The 22,504-nt window shown below is 34.3% G+C and overlaps 1 protein-coding gene across 2 annotated transcripts in view; it reads left to right on the forward strand.

Annotated features, from left to right (window-relative positions):
- The first annotated feature begins 3,480 nt into the window (after positions 1-3,480).
- Positions 3,481-22,504, forward strand: part of LOC106465164 (nucleolar protein 8-like) — a 28,186-nt gene continuing 9,162 nt past the window's right edge. For both annotated transcript variants that reach the window (XM_013925366.2, XM_022392997.1), the window contains exons 1-9: positions 3,481-3,837; positions 4,492-4,570; positions 7,318-7,429; positions 9,075-10,016; positions 12,432-12,689; positions 12,970-13,066; positions 18,609-18,768; positions 21,866-21,955; positions 22,120-22,298. In XM_013925366.2, coding sequence (XP_013780820.1) covers positions 3,648-3,837; positions 4,492-4,570; positions 7,318-7,429; positions 9,075-10,016; positions 12,432-12,689; positions 12,970-13,066; positions 18,609-18,768; positions 21,866-21,955; positions 22,120-22,298 — 2,107 coding nt within the window. In that variant the 5' untranslated portion in view covers positions 3,481-3,647. The remainder of the gene's footprint in view (positions 3,838-4,491; positions 4,571-7,317; positions 7,430-9,074; positions 10,017-12,431; positions 12,690-12,969; positions 13,067-18,608; positions 18,769-21,865; positions 21,956-22,119; positions 22,299-22,504) is intronic.

Genomic DNA, 22,504 nt, shown 5'->3' on the forward strand with positions numbered 1-22,504 from the left:
TTCTTCATTACCCATTCAAGCCGTCTCCAGCCATTATTAGTCTCAAAGTGGGTTCCTCGTCATCGAAATTGAAATAATTAAAACTTGTTAATTTAAAAAGGGGAATGGGAATCATCAAAAAAGAACATAAACAAATTGTATCATAATGTAAATATTTTATGTTTAAGCCTACATCTAGAGACTCAAAAGAAAGGTATGAAAATAGGCTGAAAATAATGTCTACCTTATTTCCTCAAGCTACAAATCCCTATTTTGACTGCACTAACATGGAGTTAAAATATGGATTTGTAGCTTAAGAATATAATGGAAAGAGTGTTTCCAGCTTAGTTTGTTAACTTTTTTTAGATTCCCTAGTTGAAATATAAGCTTTGCATTTTGATTCAACTAATTTCTGTACTCTTTTTGACGATCCCTATTCCCCTTCTTAAATTAACACTTTTTAATTAACTTGTTTTATATTGTTACGACAGCGGAAGTCACGCGACACTGGGAGCATGGGCGCTGGAGTTTCTAGAAGGACCGTGACTTAGCGGGCAACCTCACGAATGCCCCAGAGTTTGCTAGACACCGTCTTTTTTAGTATATAAGCCGGAGAAAGATTGAAGAATAATAATCGAGCCAAGCGAGCAGTAGGTACCGTAAGTAAAGTGTGTGAATCACTGTGCATTATAGCGTCTGTTTATAAAAGCAGTTAAGTTTAAAATGACTGTGGAAATTAAGTGTATTACAAAGTTTGTAACCAGAAAGAATAAACTAGTTTTAATTAAGAAAGAACTCGTATCGCTGAAGTTTCTCGAAAACAATTTCTACGGAAAATTACAAACAAGCAGTTACGTAACAATATTAAGACTTATTGAACCTACGCGTTTTTCTGACATCATGAATTTTTTTCTTATGCTATAGCAAAATTTGGTCACAGTTCTGTTAAAAAGAAGGTTTCATCGTAAAAAACAACAACAACAACAACTTTGTTTTCCTATTCTTATGATTAGTTACTTTGGTCTACAACACACAATATGTATATAATGTATGCAAATATCGAATTTAAGCAACTATCAGTTCTCAACCTACAGCCCCCCAATTACACAGCGGTATGTCTGCGGACTTACAACGCTAGAATCTGGGTTTCGATACTCGTATTGAGCAGAGCACAGATAGCCCATTGTGTAACTTTGTGCTTAACTTCAAACAAACAACTCAACCTACAGGCCAGGTAGTTAGGGCGCTAGACTCGCAATCTGAGAGTCGCGGGTTCGAATCTTCATCTCACCAAATATTCTCGCCCTTTCAACCGTGGGGCCGTTATATGTTACAGTCAATCCCACTATTCGTTGATAAAAGAGTAGCCCAAGAGTTGGCGGTGGTTGGTGATGACTAGCTACCTTCTCTTCAAAACATACAAAAAAATCTCAACCTATGTAATAAATATAGTACATTTGTTGTGTTTGTGTGTTTGTTTTTAATTATGCACAAAGCTACACAAGGGCTATCTGTGCTCTGCCCACCACGGGTATCGAAACCCGGTTTCTAGCGTTGTAAGTCCGCAGACATACCGCTGTACCACTGGGGGCGCGTTTGTTGTGATTATTCTGTTGTTTTGTTTATCATGTTATTAATATTTTTTCAATTTTATTCAAGGAAAAGTCCATTATGTGATGTGTTTACATCGTAAACATCGGAATTCTGGTACTTTCTTGCACAAAGGACTCGAAAAAAAATATTAGCTCTTTGTGCTACAAGGTTCAAAGCACAGAAAATATACAGCCAACTTCTCTAAGATAATTTCAATCAAATTCTGTCAAAAACGAGTGAGCTTTTTATTCTGAAAGAATCAAAAGAGAATTTTTGTTTTGTTTTAGAACTTCGCAAAAACCTTCATAGAATTTATCTCTGCATAGTCGCCTCTAATTTTGAACTGTCAGGCTAGAGGTGTAGCATTCATTGCTAACTTTTGATGCAGTTTTATCTAACCGATTAATAAGATTTCATAGTCACTCACATAGCGCACTTGTCCATTCTTGTGACAACGGGAATCTTCGGATTCATATACAGGGTACCATAACTTCAAAACTTCGCGCCGAACAAGTGAGAAATTAACAATTTCTTTGTTTTTCACCAATTTGTTGTAGATTTGTTTAGAAGGGTTTTTTCTCTATTTTGCTCAACACATGTGGATATCTTTTAAAGGTACTTATCTCTCTCTCTCACTCTGTTGCTCTCCAGTGGTTCAGCGTAAAATCAGGATTCGATACATGTGGTGGGAGGAATACAGATAGTCCATTATGTAGGCTTGTACTTAAAAAAACAACAACAAGTCTCTCTCTCTCTCTTCTTGTTGAAAAACCATTTGAATCCGCATGTATCATACAGTTGTGGCCTTTATATCAAGGCCTTCAAGATAAGCCAGTGATAGTAAGATAAACAAACTCGAGATAAAATAGTTTATTGGAACCTTTCTTTTAAAACAAATTGTTAATCGGTTTTTTTTTTATGATAATTCAACGTAGTTAAATAAGAAAAAGAGCTTTGTACGTTTTAAAAGTGAACGCATTTTAAAATCTGATCTGTAAAGTTTGTAATGATAATATAAATTGAATTGATTTAAGACCAAAAACTTGTGTTATTTTTAAAGCATTATATCATAAGAATAAGCTATATCTCTAAAATACCGACTAATATGATGATCAGTCTAAAATTTATATAATTTAAATCTTGCAAAAATATTTACTGATATTTTGATCCTGGGGAATATATCTAAGTTGTATGTTCATATGGGTTTCAATTAATAATGTTACGACAATAGAGTAACACAGCGGAAGTCACGTGACGCTGGCTAACGTTATGAGTTTCTAGAAGGATCATGACTTTTCCTGGCAACTCTAGTCTTTTCTAGGCGCCCTCTATTTTAGTATATAAGCCCGGCAAATAAAGCGGAGATAATAATTGCATATAGACAGATAATTGTGTCAAGTGAGCGGTAGTGACCATAAGTAAAGTGCATGAATCGTTGTGAATTATAGCGTGTGTTTAAGTTAAAATGACTGTGGAAATTCTGTGTGTTGCAAAGTTGTATTGAAAGAGAATAAACTAGTTTTATTTAAGAAAGGACTTGTGTCGCTGAAGTTCCTCGGGAAGAATTTATACCAGAAATTAAGAAACGACCAGATACGCAACAATAATAAAAAATGAGTGTTCTTTAGATTAAATAAATTTTTATACTTATAAACACATGAGGTTGATATTTCGTAAATTAAACTTAAAAACAAAACGTTTGGAAGAGATGAGTAGAAGTATCACAGAGTAGTCAAGCAATAAAATAATAAATCATTCCATAACCCAAATCATCGTAAGTAATAACGAAGAAATTAGAGGGAAAATCTAACTGGGTGAATGGTTTAACATTTGAAAATTTTGATCCCTTTCCAGCTTGAGCTGTGTAAAATAAATATTATACAATAATATAAAATCCGCTCGAGGGAGCTGCAAACGATACGTAGTTGTTCATGGCATGTGTACCAAATGTGAGAAAAGTGTGATTTGTTGCCCTGTTAATATTATTTGTTTTCATGAATGAAGGTATAATTCAATGTTTAATTTATACTTTAGTCACTTAAATTTGTTCAGATTGAAATAACAACTGACATATAATGGTAAACCAGAAAAGGTTGTTTATCGGAGGTATATCTCCAACTGTTCAAGAAAATGATATTAAAGAAAAGTTTTCAAGATTTGGGGAAATCTGTGGTGTGGAAATTCGCGAAAAAACTTATGAAAATAGTAACGTCACAAGATTTGCATATGTAGATCTTAAAATTTCTGATGATTGTTTGGCCAAATGTAAGTATATTTAGATAATGTATTATGTGTAATATTAATTGGTTGATATATATTGGAACTAATGAAGTCGTTGAACTTTGAAGACATTATCTTCAACAAGTTCAAGTTGAAACACTTGGAAGTTGGAAATTAAAAGGGTCATCTTGTTCTTTGTAATAATTAATTTTAATATTTTGTGAATGAACTTATTAGTGAATTATTAACAAACAGGGAAATTTTGGTCATGTGAAAAAAAAAACTTCTGGTATTATTATTACTTTTGATAAAACATTGGAGGCTTCATCTGGTTAACAGTGGTAACTTCAAGATTAAAATTTTTGTATATGAGATATGTTAAATAAATATGAAACACTACATTCAATTTTGGTAATAGTTTCCAAAAAAGGGTTTCAAAATGATGATTGTATTAGAAGTTTCAGAGAATACAACAAACATAAGAAGTAAAGCATTGCTGTTTATGTATATACACACCTGGTAATAAAAGGAATGAAGTATGTGAGAAGAAATGGTAAGCTCATGTAGTGCAGGTTTCATTTATAATCAGCTATTAAACTAAAGTGTTTTTTATGCTTTACTTCACATTGTAGAAACTATATATAGGTATTTGTATATCTTGTGTTTCTTGAACTCATGGTTATTAATTTTTTTTTACAGGTATCAGTGTTTATAATCAGACGAGCTGGAAGGGGCAAAAAATTTTGATACAGTTAGCTAAAGAAAGTTTTTTACAGAGGTAGGTGCATTTTCACATCCACATGCTTTTAGTTTTACAAATATCTCAACTTTTAATAAGAATTTTAAAGAATTTACTACTTTCTGCTTGTTTTACTTTTCTGTGAGTTAGAGAGGATGGGATTGAGGTGTATAAGATTGCTAATGGAGTTGGTAGTGTTACAACTACACAAATAGGGTACACAAATTTATGTTTTGGCAGAGTAGGAGTCATCTTCAGCTAAACAACGTCATTTTTCTAACATGGTTGTTGGTCTCTGGAATGGGTTGCCTTCAGATGTGTTTGATACAGTTAATTTAAGGGAAGGCTTGATAAATATTTGAATGATAAGGGCTGACTTTGAGATTTTCATTGTTTAGTTTTATTTAGCAGATAGGGCAGTCTAGATGGACCGAAAGGTCTCTTGTTCACCTTTAATGTTATACTGAAAAACTACTGGTTGACCAATAGAAAAATTGTCTTATATAGGTTGAATGCACTAGGAAGGCATCCAAACTAGATCAGCTCACTTCTATGCTAGATAGGAGTTGTAGAAGGTTTGTAATTTTGTGGTCAAATTCAGCCTTCTCGTAGGATAAATTGCTTTAAAATCTAGTATTTTGTTTCATTATTTAGTACTAGTTCAAAGCTGTTTTATAGAATTGCTGAAAGATTATCTGCATGGAATCATTAAATATTTTTTATCATTTTGCTATTGAACACACAGACTCAGGAAAAATTAAAACATACTTTCCCATATGATATCTTACTTCCTTTCACAAAATAGCTTTACTCAATTAGTACTGTCCCCCTATCAGAGCAAATTTTCAGTGCTCCCGCTAGCCTTCCACCTCCCGCTTCTGCATATACACATGTAAATGATTATGCAGCAGCTCTCCACCAATAGGAGCATGACACAACCTTCATGATTACCAGGTTCTTTCAGGGGATCTGACCCTTCATTTCCACCCCCCCCCTTACACACACACCAAAAAAAAGGATCCTGTTTCTTGCCGGCATCTACAGGAGATGGTTCAGACAGGACTTACTTCAGAAAGAGGCCACAGAACCTTCTCATCCAGGGTTTTACCCCCATCTGTTCATCATACCCAAAAAGACGAGAGAGATTGGCGACCTATTACAGATTTATCGTACCTGAACCATTTCCTGGTCATACCCAAATTCATGATGGAGTCTTACTTAACTCTTCAGTGGGTTGTTACTCCCAGGTATGATGAAGGTCAACATGTTGGATGCCTATCTACACATTCCAATCTCCCAGGCATTCCAAGATTTCTTCCATTTTGTTTATCAGTTTCGGGCTGTACTATTTGGCCTGGCCTCGGCTCCTTATGCCTTCTGCTGAGTTGTCTGGTCATTTGCTCAACTGCTTAATGCCAGAGGCCTTAATTTCCATTATCTTGTGGATGACTGGTTACTTTTGGCTTACTTTCTGGTTAAATCTGCTGTTCACACTCAGTTTCTTCTTTGAGACTGCCAGAGTGGTTTGGCTCATCAAAGTGGAGGAGTCATTCCTCACACCTACACAATATCTGATTCATCTGGGTACTACATATATATATATATATATATATATATATTAATACGGCATATTTCTACAACCAAAACCTGTTGGCATCTGGAATTGTACATCTGGTCTGCAATAGGAAGAGCCTCAATGCCATGGAGCATCATAGGTGGGCAGCAATCCCTGCCTGCTTTACTCGTGTCCATGAGTGTTTGTTCTGGAAGTTGGTGATCTTCTGCCTACCACAGAACTGATGTACAATTCCAGATGCCCCCAGGTGTTGGATGAGGTTGAACTACCACTACGGTCTGTCACGCCCTAGCCACTTTACACCTAGGGGACCCATTAATAGGTGATACATATTATGGGATTAATAATGCTTGGAGACGGCTTGAATGGGTAATGAAGAAAAACTTTAATATAAGTTTAACATAACAGCAAATGTCCATCGATTATGGGATTCCTTCATGTTTTTCTGCCTTTTATGTTTGTAGAACAATCATAAAAGAGCAAAGAGTATACTTGCAGCAGTTGTGGTGTGGTCTCCCACTGTGGTGTGATATTTTCTTTTTTGGTACAACATCTCATGGTCTCTCTTTGGGTGCTTCCTAAAGGGGTATCGTTTTTTTCACTGGGCCCCCCACCAGTTCAATGTGGGATTCTAGCTATTTTATGAGAGGAGGTAAGATATCATGTCAAAAGCTAACATTTTTCTAAACTGAAAATGTATTTTGATAGATACTTATCTCCTCTCACATTTCCCATCCAACCTCCCCACTTCTAGTGATATGTGGTGTAGGTGCTATGACCAATCTCGAAGTGATTAACAAGTGTAAATGTGGAGATGGTACTGGTTACAATAGGGGTTGTGTTATGCTCTCACATTTCCCATCCAGCCTCCCCACTTCCAGTGATATGTGGTGTTGGTGCTATGACCAATCTCGAAGTGATTAACAAGTGTAAATGTGGAGAGGGTACTGGTTACAATAGGGGTTGTGTTGTGCGCTTATTGGTGGAGCACTGTGCATAATATTTTACATGTGGATATGCAGAAGCTGGAGGTGAAAGGCTTGTGGCAAGCTTTGAAAATTTGCACCAATAGAGGGCAGTGCTAATCAAGAAAAGCTATTTTGTGATAGAGGTAAGTATCTATTGGAAATATATTTTCAGTTTAGGAAAATGTTAACTTATACAAAATTAATGTAGTTTTTTGATTGATATTAACATAATTTTTTTTTAGGCTGCAACGTGAAAGGGAAGAACAAGATTCCAAAAGTAATCATAAGCATTCCTCTGAAAAACAGCCAGAAGTTTTCCAGTCACAAACTCAGTTCCAACATCATAAGGAAACAGTATCTTTTGTTTAGTTTCAATTTAACCGTTAATTTGAACTCAAAATTAAAAAATCCTCAGTTTCAAAGATAAAAATATTTGTGAGAGGACAGCGTTCTGATGGCTTGAAATGATTGAAAACAGTAATAATCTGAAACACAAAATTATTAAAGCAGTCTAAATCTAAGTTATATTGGTTGTGATTGTAACTCGTAATAATAAGTAAAGAATATATTCAGTTAAAGGTACACTAGTTTTGATAAGTTGATTATTTTCATGAGCTATAACACTAATCAGTTATACTGATTTGATATAACCTTGTTTTAATTGAATATGAAAACCTCAAAATCTAACTGTATTATTTGTTTCATATTTTAGAAAATCTGTAGTTGAAATGCTACACATCCATCAATACAATGTCACTGGCAACTCAATTTTGTCAGGAATTTCAATGTATATACAGCATTTTGCTTCTGATCTTGTCATATGTGTGTGTATTCATCCAATTTATGGTTTTAACATTTAATCATCAAGAATTCATAGCACATCATGTTGAATATTCCATATATCAACTGACAAAGAAAATGTTTACATTACTGCTACTGCAAACTAAAATAATGTTTAATGTGTAACAGTTTAAAGCTTTTTGTGATTTTGGCTATGATATATATATTCTTGCTAGAGCTGGCAGTCAAACTTTACCGGGCTCTTACTGTAAACAAAATCAATGTAATAGTATCGTTGCATTAACTTAAATGTGTGTGTGTTACTAAGGATTTCAGAATTAACTGTAAAATTGAGATAGGCAATTGGATCACACTGTGACAACTGAAGTTAAGAAACAGTGATTGGCTAAAATTGATAAAACTACACTTGTACTGAAGCTACAAGGTTCAAATTAGCACTATTTTTACTTTTTTGACTCTGAGTGTCATGTGAAGGTTGCAAAAAAAACAGGAAATTTCAACTACTAATGTTTATGTTTCAAATGTACTGAAACCAACCCAATGTCAAAATGTATGATTTATTTTCATGTAAAACTTTTTTATGGAATAAATTTTAAGTTTGAAGTATATTTTTAATTTAGTGGTGCTGTTTTGATCTTGGGGATAGGATGCACCCTTCTGGGCACCATAGAGTTAAAGGGATAGGTATATTTTTGTATATAGTTTTTGATTTCAGGTGTATGAAATATGCATTTTTAAATGTACACGTGTATGTGTGAGTCTTCTGCAGTTAAGAAATTTCAGTAATTTGTGTGGTTCCCTTTTAATCTACCTGGAGTGTTTTTCTAACAATATACCAAATACTGCAAAAAACAAATTACTTGTCCATCAGGCAAAGTATAATGGCAAATATAGGTGTCTGTCTGGCAAATCTTGTTGTCCCTGGCTTTGGGATAATTTGAATTTCACACCTATATTTAAAGTAATATTCATATAACTGTCTTACACAAAAGTTATTTGCATACATTCTTACTAACATGCTCTGCATATTGTAATTATGGTGTGTATATTTGTTAGTTAAGTACCGAATTATTAAAAAAATTGTCTTTAAAATATCATTATTTCTTTTTACTCATAGAATTATTCTACTTAGTTGTAGTAGCATTAAATTAGAGAGAAAAAATGTTTGGATTTCTTTTTTCTTAATGTTTATTTGCAGACTAATAGAAATAAAATTTACTTTAATGATGAGGAAGATAAACAACCTGCTGTGAAGTCTTTGTGTTGGTCAACAAGCAAGAACAACAGTGGTCAGGTTTTTGAGGACAAAAGTAAAAGGGAAGCTGGAGATAAAATTAAGAAAGGGAATTCTTGTAAAGAAAAAAGTCATGTTACTAAGAGAAGCCATGACCAAAAAGGTATGCTTTGTACTGAGTTAATTAACCATTCATCCGATGAAGAAAGCCGGCCTGGGAATCTGCCAAAGTTTGGTGGAACTGGATCTGTGATAAAGAAGAAGAATGCTCTTTCAGAATTATATGGAACTAATCCAAGCAAAAAATTATCTAGTAGTTCTGACAGTTCTACTGATTCTGCTGACACTGATGAAATAATCAGTCATCACAAACCCATTGACAATACAAGAAAATTAACCTATGTACAGCCATCAGCCACTAAGGAAACAGCAAGGTATACTCTGGCAGACAAAAAATCAAAATCTGGCTTGCTAGATTTAAAACAAGCTACCTTGGACTTGTTTTCTGTTGATGATGATGGTGATCAGTTTTTTACAACTGATCATTACAATTTTGTTTCCAAAAAGCCTAAGACTTTTAACAAAATCACACCAATAGAAAAAACACCCAAAGTAACTGTGAAGAATGGACCTGATTTAAACACAGTTTTTAATAAAAGGAACCACAAAACACGAGGAGAGTTGGCCAAAAGTCAGGTTTTGAATGAAAATGGAACTGATGTCAAAAAATTTCGATCAAAATCAAACTTTTCAGGAAGTCAGGAGTTTAATTCTGAAAGGACTGATTTCCATGAATCCTGGAATAAGCATCAGACAGACAATGAGAAACGACTCATTTCCCTAGAAAATTGGAAGAAACAAAACAAGGCTCAACAGATGGCAATAAAAGCTGCACTATACAGTGTGGTAAGGATATCCAATATTGTGATTGTAAGCCTAGATTGCATAGACTCCCATTAAACTCAATACTATAAATCTAATGGAATCCATTATTATATTTTCTCAAAACAAAGCCCACAAAATTTTAATATTTTTTTTATACCTGCTTCTGGATTAAAACTTTGAAGTCACAGTAATAAATTTTGAGGTTACTATCTTTTTGCTGAAATTAAAAGCAATGTTAAATAATGATAGAACCACATTCAGAATGTTTCTTAACAAGAAGTAGGATTTGATTTGAAATATATGTGATGATAATTCCATATATTATTAGATAATTGCTTCTATAGCATTAAATGTATACTTGTCTTTTATTTATCTAAAGTACTTTAGTATTTTGTTTTCCAAGTAATTTTCTAAAAGTCTTCTATTTCAAATTCAGGTTCCTTGTTGCATTGTTGATTGTTTTATGGAAATCTGACAGAATATGAATTTACTGGTACAGTTGAAGTATAAAGAAAACAATTAAATTTGCAGCCACATCTTCAGTAATGTTTACAAAACTTTTAATTTTGACCCAATACTTGTTTACTTTCTTAAAGAAAATTATCAACTACATTGCAATGCCACACTACTTGATAAAATGAGTGAGAAGACAGTGATGAGATGAAGTTTTCTAATACAGTAATTCCGTTCAAAACTTTAAGTTACACTTACTTATACTGAGAGTTTCTTGTACAAGCATAGTTTCATGTCAGTAAGTAAATGTCGATGCTTTCTCTCATTTTATTTCATTATCATGATAAAAGAAAAAAAAACATAACTAGAGCAAGGATGAATAATTAGTGACTGGTTATAAGACAACAAATGATCTTATTTCTGAAATCACCAGTTAATAATTAGTCTATACTACACCCCTCTACTGTTTTCAGTTTTACTAAAATCTGATTAATTAGTAATGTCACATAGTATATTTAACATACTTCCCCATGCCTACATATAAATCTTAAAGTTTAACATTTCTTTGAAGATTTTGATCTTAATTTAAGAATCAATAATAAATCAGTAAGATTTACAAATTGATGGAAATGTGGTACACGCTGTGTACCTAGTTCTCAGTTTGCATTTTTTTCCAATTGGTCAAGTTTAGTACTACTGAAGATGTTTATTCACCCTATCATTGCATTTGTTGACTTGCATTCAAAATTTTATTGAACTACTATTTTATGAATTTATGTTAATAAGTTTGGTATCAAATTGTAGATTATAATTCAAATTTTAGTATTATACATTAATTAATTTTTTAATTTAAAAGTAAATATTAAAAGAACTCACCTAAATATTGATTTTTGTATGTCACATGGTATGTTGAATGCAGCATTGGTTCAAATTATGTTTGTGATGTACAAATACAAAGTCTAAAGTTTCTTACAAATTAGGAAGAATTAGGAACTCAAATTACCGATAATGACAAGCTAGAAATAAAATAAGAACCTCATATCTTTTCTATATGTTTTTTATACCTATCACCCCACTTCTCCTTCTAGGCATGTACCTAGTTTCTGAAACTCATTTCTTTTCCTGATAACAGCTCATCAAAATTTGTTTTGAATACTGGAAAAGTTTCTGATGTTGTTTGTAAACTAGGCCTAAATTAATCAGCTTGTTTTCACTGTGCTCACCTGCAAGATTCTGCTCTGATGACATGCTTGCATCAATGTTGCCTGGCTTTCAAAAGTAAAAGATACTTCATAATCACATAAAGAGCTCTTGCCCAATTATGTCAAAGATTCAGACTAGGGGGTAGAATAATACAATTTATGGCACGATTATTATGAAAATTCAACTCTACTAAATAGCCTGACTACTTTGAAAAAGATATGTAATGTGGCAGTCACAAGTGAATGCTTTTTCTTTCACTTGGCTCTCTCCTTTATCTCAAGAACTGGAGAATGGGTCAAAAGTTTAACGAAAAGATCTTTTCTTTGAAAGGTTTGTAGTTAATTTTTGGAGACAATTTACTTGAGATTAGGCTAACTTATTATCTATTCTTTGCCACTGAAGTGAAGCACAGAAAGTATAACTAATTTTTGAAGGGTGTGAAAGTTCTATCACTTTTACAAGTACTATCACTCAGGAATGGTTTTTAAGCAGTTAAATGTTTATATAAATTTATTTTATTTAGAAATTTGGTAAGCACAAATGCCTGTTTGTATAGTACAATAAATGCAGTGTCTGAAATTGAGTCCTTCTCCACTTGTTTATTTCAAAATTTGAAATTGTAACTTTTTTTTAGAAATTTAAACTGAAATAATTAAGTCCAAAGTTTAGTTTTTATTTATACTTGTTAGTAAAAAAATGTTTTACCGAGTTTAATAATTTAGAAAAAAAAAAGTCATTTACAGTAAAAAAAAAATATAAACCAAATTCTATTCCATACAGGATTCAGAAAAAAGTTTGAATAAGAAAATAGTTTTTGATTCTGAAGAAGAGTCAACTTATGATGAAAAAAAAGATTGTTTAGAAGACCATAAAGTTCAGAATAACTTCAGAAAGCAGTTTCAACAGAAATCCCACGATAGGAGAAAACTGACATTATTTGATGGCAGTGGGGAAGATGAAGAAGGCAGTGATGAGATAGATAAATCCAAGGAAATGTTCCGAATAAGATCTCAGTTTGAAGGTTCAAAAGGAAAAAGGGTATATCAAAAAATGATTTTGATTTTTGAGCACCATTTTCAAACCTATATTTTAAATATTTGTTATTGTAACTGTAAAATTAAGGTTTTGATAAGTTTCTAAGATGTAATGTAAGAATGTGAAATGGTGAGAAGATATTTTTAAAACAGACATGCTCCTATCAAGATGTATAGAATGACATTTAAGTTTTTCAAAACTAAACAAATCATATGTTTCCTAAAACATTGATGTTGTTATAATGAACTTTCCAAAATATTGAAGTAAATTTGTTTATTTTCAGCTACTGAACCGTCAGAATTGGTTTGGGCATGATGAACGATTTCGAATGGATGAAAAGTTTCTTGAGAGTGATGGAGAAAGTGATAAGTCAGAATCTGGTAACTTGCATTGGTTCATTGAATTATTAAATATGAGGATGTCTGAGGTGTTTGATGTTTAGAATCCTGTATTCTGTTGAAAAATCAATCTCATTTAGATGGAGTAATGATATACAGGGAGTGTTCAGAAAAAATTATATTTTCTTTCCCATTTATTTGTTTTGAGTAATCTTTGACCATATCTTATTTCTCACCATGATAAGTAGAATACAAAACAATTAAAAAAAGTGATAGTTACTATGTCTATTGATTGACTTTGAACATTTTAAAAACCAATGAAGGAGGGTGAAAAGCATGATCACAGTTTTAAATGGGAATTCTTCTCAGTAATGGTCTTTGTGGACATCACATGCATCTTAATGAATTTACATGATGAAGTTTGCAGAACAGTGGAGAAAATACTTACTATTTAACTACATGTGATGAGTAGTAATGTCTGTTTTCCTGCCTCTCTGGTGTTGTTGTTACATGAATATTTGGTTGTAAACTGACAGAAGTGGGAAAGTAAATCTCACTTTTGTCTTTTCATCTACACTATATGATTAGTTTTTACCATTAATCTCTTCTTCTCTTGTGTGTGTCACTAGGGTGCCTAGAATTTGTTTCATAGATCATTGGAGATCTATTAAATTTTATATTTTTCACCAGAGGGTGCTGTAAGCAGGAAATTTTTTTAACATAATGTGACCTCTTCTGAGACAATAACTCATCTCCTCACACAGTTTATCTACCTTCCTCATGCACATGCCTAAAAGATTTGCATACCACTAGCCTTGAGCCAACTCCCACCTAATTTCACATGAATTAATGTGAATTGCACTTCTCAGCATTGTACTGAACAGACGTGTTTAAATTTCTCATTTGAGTTCAATCAGTTGAGATTTGCATTGTTAACATATACCTCAATTTTAATTTTCTTTGGCTTTTGTTCCAAAAGCTTTAATTTTTAATCGTGAATTCTTGAATGATAGTGACTTATACCTGGTTCTGTGTGAGTGACGTTGTTCATACATGGTCTTGATTTATACTATGACTTCTGGAGGCTCATTAACTGTCAGGAACATAACAGCTGTTGTTCATTGTGTTGTGGATTACCACATACTTCCTAGGCCTCTTTCTCCCGTCCAGTCAGCCGAACTTCTTCTCAGTTGGGAATGATGTATTGGACTACAACTTTAACCTGATTTGCTTTGGTTAGTACCTTACCATTAGAGAAAAATCCTTAACCTTCCAATCTTTTTTTGAATTTTATTCTCAGGTATGTTCATTTCTTTATCTTTTGCCTGTGTTCTTTATTATTTCATGTTTTTCACTCTGTGATACACAATTCTTGGGGTTTACCTTTTCTTTCCTCCTTGTTAGTTATTAGGATATTTTCTGTTTCCTTTCTCTAATAGCTCTTCTCTCACATCCAAATGCCTCTTTCCACTTGTATTCGTGATACTTCTTATCTTGACTTGTAGACTTTCTTTCCTTTTTTCAATTCTATGTCCTTGTTATCTATTTGGCCAGCCTGAGGATTGGGCCCCTTTACCTTCTATTCCTGTTTTTGGTTTCCCATTTTCGTCTTTTTCATCACTACCCTCCTTTGGACACAGGACAAGTGTTCACTCCACATCAGTGCTCTTCATCAGGTATGTTCCCATTTCTGGCCCGACTGGTGGATCATTCGGTTATGTTCCACTAAGTCACTTCCATGGTAAGTTCCTCCATAATTCATCCGAGAGGACACTTTACTTTTGGGGATTAGACGTGCAATTTTGGGCTCATTCACATTAGGTTTGTTTTATTGCCTGCCATTTTCTGGGAGCTCAGAACATGATCATGTGCCGCCTCTCTCGGCGGTTCTGCATTCTACTATCCAAGTGGTCTGTACACTTCTAGGTCTTAGTTGGGCATGCCTTTCTCAACTCCAGGCTTTCTCTCTTCTGATCTAGTTGGCTGGTTGCTACCAGGGTATACGTACCTAAAATCTGCATTGAGTGAGGATAACAGAAAGTGCTCACACTATCTGCCCTGATTCTACCAGTGCCCACTGATGAGATGGGGTGTTTTGAAAGACCACCTGAGGTATGTATATATAGATACACACACTCAGTTGTTCTATCCAGACTGTACCTATTCCATAGATTATCATAGAGAAATCCAACACCAGGGAAGCACTCTGCCCAATTCTTTTGCTCATGCTTGCTAGCTTTTAAAAATAAGGTTTTGGGGTAACTCATTGCACATATTCAGTAAAATACCTTTTCAGCTAGAGGTCTGATTGGAATCTAGGCACTTTTATTGGTCTTCCCAATGCAAATTCTCTTTCTCTTCAATGAGTGGAGCATAGGAGACCCTTGCAACTTACCAGTTCCTAGCCAATGTGTGGTAAACCTTGGAGAATCTGCACTGTTTAGGCTTAGCACAATACAGTAAGAAGTGGGGCAGTGGTGACATTGCCAGTATAGTGCAGGTCACTCTCTAAACATTAACTAGTACCACTTGTGCCCTTCTGGAGTCTGTCCCATAGAGTCTATTCAGTAATGTTGAAGTGAGAACACACTATATGAAGCAATAACACATAACTGTTGTGCCATCCTCCTGCAGAGTCTGTCTAGACTGTTTAGTTGAGGTGATCACATAAACTTTACGAAACCATCTTGCATACCTACAGTGCCCTCCTCCTGCAGCTGAAATGCATCATGTAGAGTCTGTTCAGCAGAGTTAAAGTGAGACAAACTTTACAAAACCATAATGCATAACTACAGTACTCTCCTTCTGCAGCTGGAGTCTCTTATAGAGTTGAAGTGAGCATACACTATACAAAATTATACTACATCACTAATGTGCCCTTCTTCTGTAGTTGGAGTTTGTCGTGTAGAGGCTGTTCAGTAGAGTCAAGGTGAGTAAATACTATATGAAACCATACTGCATAACTAATGTATCCTCCTGCAGCTGGAGTCTGTCTCGTAGAGTCAGTCTGATCAATAGAATTGAGGTGAGCATACAAGGTATAGTCTGAACATGCCCTAACCACACTATACATATTGGCTCATGGACTGCTTGTGTGCAAGTGTTCAGCCAGTCATGTTCTCATTCTGCCTGTCCCTGCAACACATGGGGGCTCAGTTGCCTTTTCTCCCCTTATTTTTAAGGTGAGGAGTATACCCTGGTTTAGACAAGATGCGGTCTCCTATGGATGTGTCCTATAGACCCCCTGGCATTAGGTGCCACACTCCATGAGCTTTCCTTCGGACACTATGAAGGGAGCTCATCTAGATAAAAAATTTGCACCAGTCTCTCCACCAATTCAATGTTGGATTCTAACTAAACTGTGTGCGTAGGTGAATTATCATCTCAAAAGTTAACATTTTCCCCATCTTCTGGTGCACATTTCGTCTTGCCTTGTCAGAATGAACTTACCATGAGTGTAAGTGTATAAGGGGAATTTTTTGCATATAGAAACTGTGTCACTCTCCTATTGTTGGAGGACTTTTTTGGCATGATGACGTTGTCGTGAACGGTGCAATTCATGTTAATTCACAAGAAATTAGGTGAAGTTGCCTCAAGACTAGTGCCAAATCTTTCAATTAGATACACGAGGAAGAGGTGAGTATCTATCAGAAATATTTTTTCAGATTAGGAAAATGTTAACATCACATGTGTGGTTCATCAAAAGTTGTCCAATTAATATTCTTACATAAAAGTTTTCTGTTTGTATTTGGAAACTTGTAAGCTTCTCAATAGATGTGGAGAGTTTGAAAAAGTTCCTTAAATCTTTCAAGATAATAATATACAGTGAAGAAATAGATAAATCAAGTGTAAGTAGGTGTTTTCTCTGTCACTGCTAATTTGATTAGAAACTATGTTTGCTTGTTATAATCTAACAAGGTGAGCCAAAAACCTACAGATTTTTTTCTGAGCACATTTTATATAGCAAATGAGGAAAAGTTTGTAACTTATCATCAAAACAAATAGAAATAGTCTGTCTTATTTCTTCTTTACTCCAAACACTGAATTTTTCTACATCATACTAACCAAAACAAAAATGGTTGATTATCTGATTCCTTCTTCACTATTCTTCCTATTCATCTCTCATTCCAAGTTTTGGATGGTCATAGTTTTCTTTCTAAAGCGGTAGAGACTTTGGAAATATCTTTGATGTTAATAGCTCTTGAATATATAACACTAAACTAACAGTCAAATCTACAGTACTATATATATCATAATTAGGTAGGTGACTCAAGCCTTGTACTTTAACTAGGTGGTTGACTCAAGCCTGGTGCCATAACTAGGTGGTTTACTCAAGTCTGGTACCATAACTAGGTGGTTGACTCAAGTCTGGTACCATAACTAGGTGGTTAACTCAAGCCTGGTACCATAACTAGGTGGTTGACTCAAGTCTGATGCCATAACTAGGTGGTTGACTCAAGCCTTAATGCCATAACTAGGTGGTTGACTCAAGCCTGGTGCCATAACTAGGTGGTTGACTCAAGCCTGGTGCCATAACTAGGTGGTTGACTCAAGCCTGGTGCCATAACTAAGTGGTTTACTTAAGTCTGGTACCATAACTAGGTGGTTGACTCAAGTCTGGTACCATAACTAGGTGGTTGACTCAAGTCTGGTACCATAACTAGGTGGTTGACTCAAGCCTGGTACCATAACTAGGTGGTTAACTCAAGCCTGGTACCATAACTAGGTGGTTAACTCAAGCCTGGTACCATAACTAGGTGGTTAACTCAAGTCTGGTACCATAACGAGGTGGTTGATTCAAGTCTTGTATCATAACTAGGTGGCTGATTAGTCATGTTTCTGTGAAGACTGAAATAGTCATGCATTTCACTCTTCCATAACTAGTATAAAATGAATTTTTATTTGGGTATATTTAAGTAATATTCTTCCAGATTTCTGTTCAGTTTTCTATATATCACATTCTTGTTAAATGGATGTCGAAAGGACGTAAAGATATACTAGAAATTTGTATCACTTTGGTCCTGTGTCTAAGACCTTTATGAAGGGTATTTCAGATTCTTGTATAAATTAATTTAAATTAGAGATTTTCATCCTTATAAATGTTGTTTGGAATAGTTGGTGATATATGCAGCTTTGGATTCTGGTCTGGTTTACCATACTTTTATCAATTTCTCTGCAATTAGAATCTGTTTTTTTCATCATCCAATGTAGATGTTTCAAAGAGGCTTCTTTACAACCCCAGCAGCCAATTAAAGAAGACAGAGCTATAGGCTGGCCAGTCAGTGAAGTAAACTTGATGACACATTATTCACTGTCATTAAAGATTTTCTTTTTCACTTGCATTTCTTTTCTCTAAGTTTGATTTATTCTCTGTTTGAGCAGTCAGAATCTTCATTCTATACATACAAGATAAAAAGCTTTGTAAGTGTATTAAGGTTTAATAAGCAATGTATACCATTATTTTATACCTACAGATGGTAAAAAGTAAGTGTAATTTTATTGTAAATTTCTGTTTTTATTACTTACATCTAAATTTTTGATTATATTAATAATCTATTTCATCCAGATTTTTCAACTTTTACAGAACAAGAAGAGAAGGCTGAGTCAACACTGCCACAGGAAACCAGTGACGATTTTGTTGATGTAGAAGCAGAACGAAACCGTAATCTCAGCATCTTAGAAAGTGTTGTTGGTTTTGAAATTCCTAAAAAACTGACAAAAAACACAAAGAAGTGGATGTTCAAGTAAGTTTTTTAACCAAAATGAAGGTGGTAATATTGCAGTACCATTTCGTTTGGTAACACTGAAAACAAGTATCACTTTTGTCCTCAACAAGTGCATTGTTGTCTGAAAGCTTTTCTTGTAATTAATTCAGGAAAAATGGAAAGCAAATTAATTAATATTGTTATATAAGTGTTAAAGTATTTAATGTGGGCATTTGCTGTTCCAAAAAATAAAATTGTTAATGATATTTTATAACATTTTTGTTTAGTGAGGGAGACAATGCACGTTCCAAATAGTATTCATTTAAATACCAGGATATGCCGTTGGAGAGCATAGATCACCTATTTGTGGAACTTATGTATTGAATAAGGATTCAGATAAAGAATTCAAGTAATTCAACATAAAATAAGATATATAATTCACATCCTACATACCTGATCACATTAGTGGGGCTAATGCCTAGATGGCTCAGACTATTGCTACCAGATTTCTCCAGACTACTTGACTGGTCTGTGGGTGTCTGCTTTGGATATTCTGATAAAAAGCCATATATACATGTATAAAGGTATAATATAAATGGTAAACATATCATGCACATACTTATATCTTTTCAACCCAGCAGTTGGTGCTACATATCAATAGATAGACATGTGACAGTTTTTAAAGTTAAAGTATATACTTTATACAGGTATAACAGAAAAAGTAAACAAAGAAGAGTATTAAAAAATTATGAATTTTAAAATGAAGTAGGGATCCTGCTATAAAAGTAATGAAACAAGAATTAAAACCACAATCACAAATTTATAAAAGATTTTTCCCTACTTTGTTAGCTTTATACACTTATATGTAGATCAAATTAAGGATTCTCTTGTACTCCATCAGTAACTTGGTGGAGCACTATAATTAATTTATCAAGCTTTGACTTTACATGCATATCCTTCAATTTTAATAATAATAATAATTTTATACTCCTAATATACTGTAAGAATAAAATATTAGACCTGTGCAGAGGTCAGATATCTTAAGAAATTGATATAATTATAAGGTTTTATGGGAGTTCTAGGTTTGTTTGTAGTTCAATAATAATGTTGTGATCATGCTTTTTTCAGTACAAAACAAAAGGTTCTGCAAATGTTAAGCATTTTTTATGGTGTATTCTGTATCTCCTTCAGAGTCTTTTTCTTGTTCAGTAGAGTATTTTGCCCTCCATGGTTTCCAAAGTTGACAAGTCCATATCTACTCCTGTCTCTATCCTCACCACAATATCCAGTGATTGTTTGGACTCCTCTCCATTGGTATCGAGATGCTGGACCATCATTCATTCATGCACGTAGTCTCTTTCATCTGTCAAAGATCTGCCCAATCAACCCATCATCTTTGGGTGATGCAGTGGAACTGTTGAGGTTTCCATTCTAATTTAGATGACATTAAGGCCTTGATCGATTGTTATTATCCTGTGTGTGTGTGTCTCTCCTTATAAGAAACATTCCTTCGGCCTGCCAATGCTGTCACCCTTTTGGCAGTTTTTCTTGTATAGGAATGACAGGTTGTGTGATGGATCTCCCTTTTTTCCTGTTGGGAGACTTTAATGGACATAATTCCCTCTAGGGTGGAGATGATACTGATGGGAGGGGTTGTTCTGTGGAGCATGTGCTTTCAGATCACAACCTTTTTCTCTTCAATATTGGTTCATTTACCTATTTATACACACATAGTCAGTCTTTTACTGCTATTGATCTATCCATTTGTTCCCCCTTCACTTTTTTCTCATTTTTTTGGAGGGTGGACAATGACCAGCTGGTCAGATGTCAAAGCCAGAGGAAATCTTGGATTAAGTTCACTACCAGCATTTCATCTACCATCAGTTCCAAGGTTGTCTGAGTCAGGATTTGGAAGATCAGTGGGAAGTATGGTTTACACCCTTTTAGTCTTGCTCTCCAATGGACGGGAAGTTGCTGCTGTTCAGGACATCGCTGACACCCTTGGGGACTGCTTTTCACATCTTTCCAGCACTTCTGTCTCTTCTCTTGTCTTCTTGGCCATCAAGTCATGGGCTGAGCAATTGTCATTTTCTTTTAAGGCAGATCATCTCTACATCTATAATCCTCCATTTATGCTGGTGGAACCTAAACTTGCTCATCATGGGTCTGGCAGTACATAGGTTGGACCTGATGATATTCATTATGAGATACTGTACCATCTCGCTCTTGGCTTTCTTCTTCTGGTTGTTTTTAACTGGATTTGGCAAGATAATGTTTTCCCAGATGCTTAGCACAAGAGTATTGTCATCCCTTTTTTTCAAAGCCCAGGAAGGATCCCAAGATTCTTTCTAATTATCATCCTATTGCTTTGACTAACTGTCTCTAAGGTTTTAGAGAGGATGGTTAATGCCCATCTTGTTTGGTTCCTTGAATCAAACAACCTCCTCTTGCCCACTTAATATGGGTTTCATTAACAGCTTTTCACTGTGGACCACCTGATTCATCTTGAAACCTCAATCAGGGAAGCCTTCCTCATCTTGTGTCCATTTTCTTTAATCTTGAGAAGGCTTTATGACACTATGTGGAGGTATGGCATTTTTAGGATCTCCATTTCTATGGGTTGATTTGTCCTTTTTTACTTGTCAGGAGCTGTGTCTTGAGTGTCACACTTTTCATTTTCAACCAAACAACCAACTGTTAACTGTTGTATTATATGGTCTTAAATACTGAAAGCTGGTAAAGCAGTGAAACTGATACTACTAAAATTAGTGAGAAGAAAGAAAAGTATCCAGTATTAAGTATGTTGTAAGTATGAATTAAGTATGTAAGTATCTAGTTTGTTTCAGCATTACAAGTGCAACTTTTGCAACACCTAGGAATAGGTGAGGAATTGAAGTGAGGTTATACAAGGAAGTTGGACTCCTTCTGAAAGGTTTAATGAAACTTAATGTTGCTTATTCATTAACACAAAACTCTTACCAAAACTTCATTTTTTTGTAATACCCAACTTGAATGTAATTTTTTACTACTTGCAAACTTAACAGGATGATTTAGTGATGTTTTTAAAACCTTTGATACTCTTAAGTTATATACAAGCTTTCATTAGACAAAATGTTTTTTTTTCCCTAAATTATAGAGACACTTCTAGCTTACGATTTGACCCGAGTAGAGAGGATTCTGCTAAGTTTGAACTGAAGTTTGAAAAGAAAGACACCAAAAAGAAAAAGTAAGTGTATTAATATATTTATCGTTATGATACTTAGATATCTCTACAACTAAGTATACATTTTTATCCACAAATAGATTTTGGCAGTGAGCTTTAGAATTTCATTTGCGTGCAGTTGATAAAGTTGTGTTTCAAATTCTTTGGGTGATTTTATAATTTTCCAGATCGAAAGAAGCTCTTGAGGAAGAAATGTCTGGCAATCCTCTCCCAGAAGTTTCGAGGGAAAAATTTTATCAGGTTCAACCTGATCTTAAATTTGGAGAACACAGTTATGAAAAAGAAACTGAAGGTTTCAGTGTCTTAAAGGCTCTAGGTAGAACTTGTAACGTATCTGATAACGAAGGTGAGGAGAAATAAAATTGAATTATGTATCATAAGAATAATAATAAAAGTGTCTGATGATAAATAAAAGAAGTTTTAAGTGATTTAGCAATATGATAGTAATTTTATAAATTTTATTTCAATTTAGTATGGGAACTTTGTAGTAACAGGGTTCATTCTCTCACAGTCTACTTAGAATAGTTCTTTTGGTTTCTACTGTTTGTTGTA

This window comes from Limulus polyphemus, unplaced genomic scaffold, assembly GCF_000517525.1.
Source record: "Limulus polyphemus unplaced genomic scaffold, Limulus_polyphemus-2.1.2 Scaffold1854, whole genome shotgun sequence".
Taxonomy (NCBI): domain Eukaryota; kingdom Metazoa; phylum Arthropoda; class Merostomata; order Xiphosura; family Limulidae; genus Limulus; species Limulus polyphemus.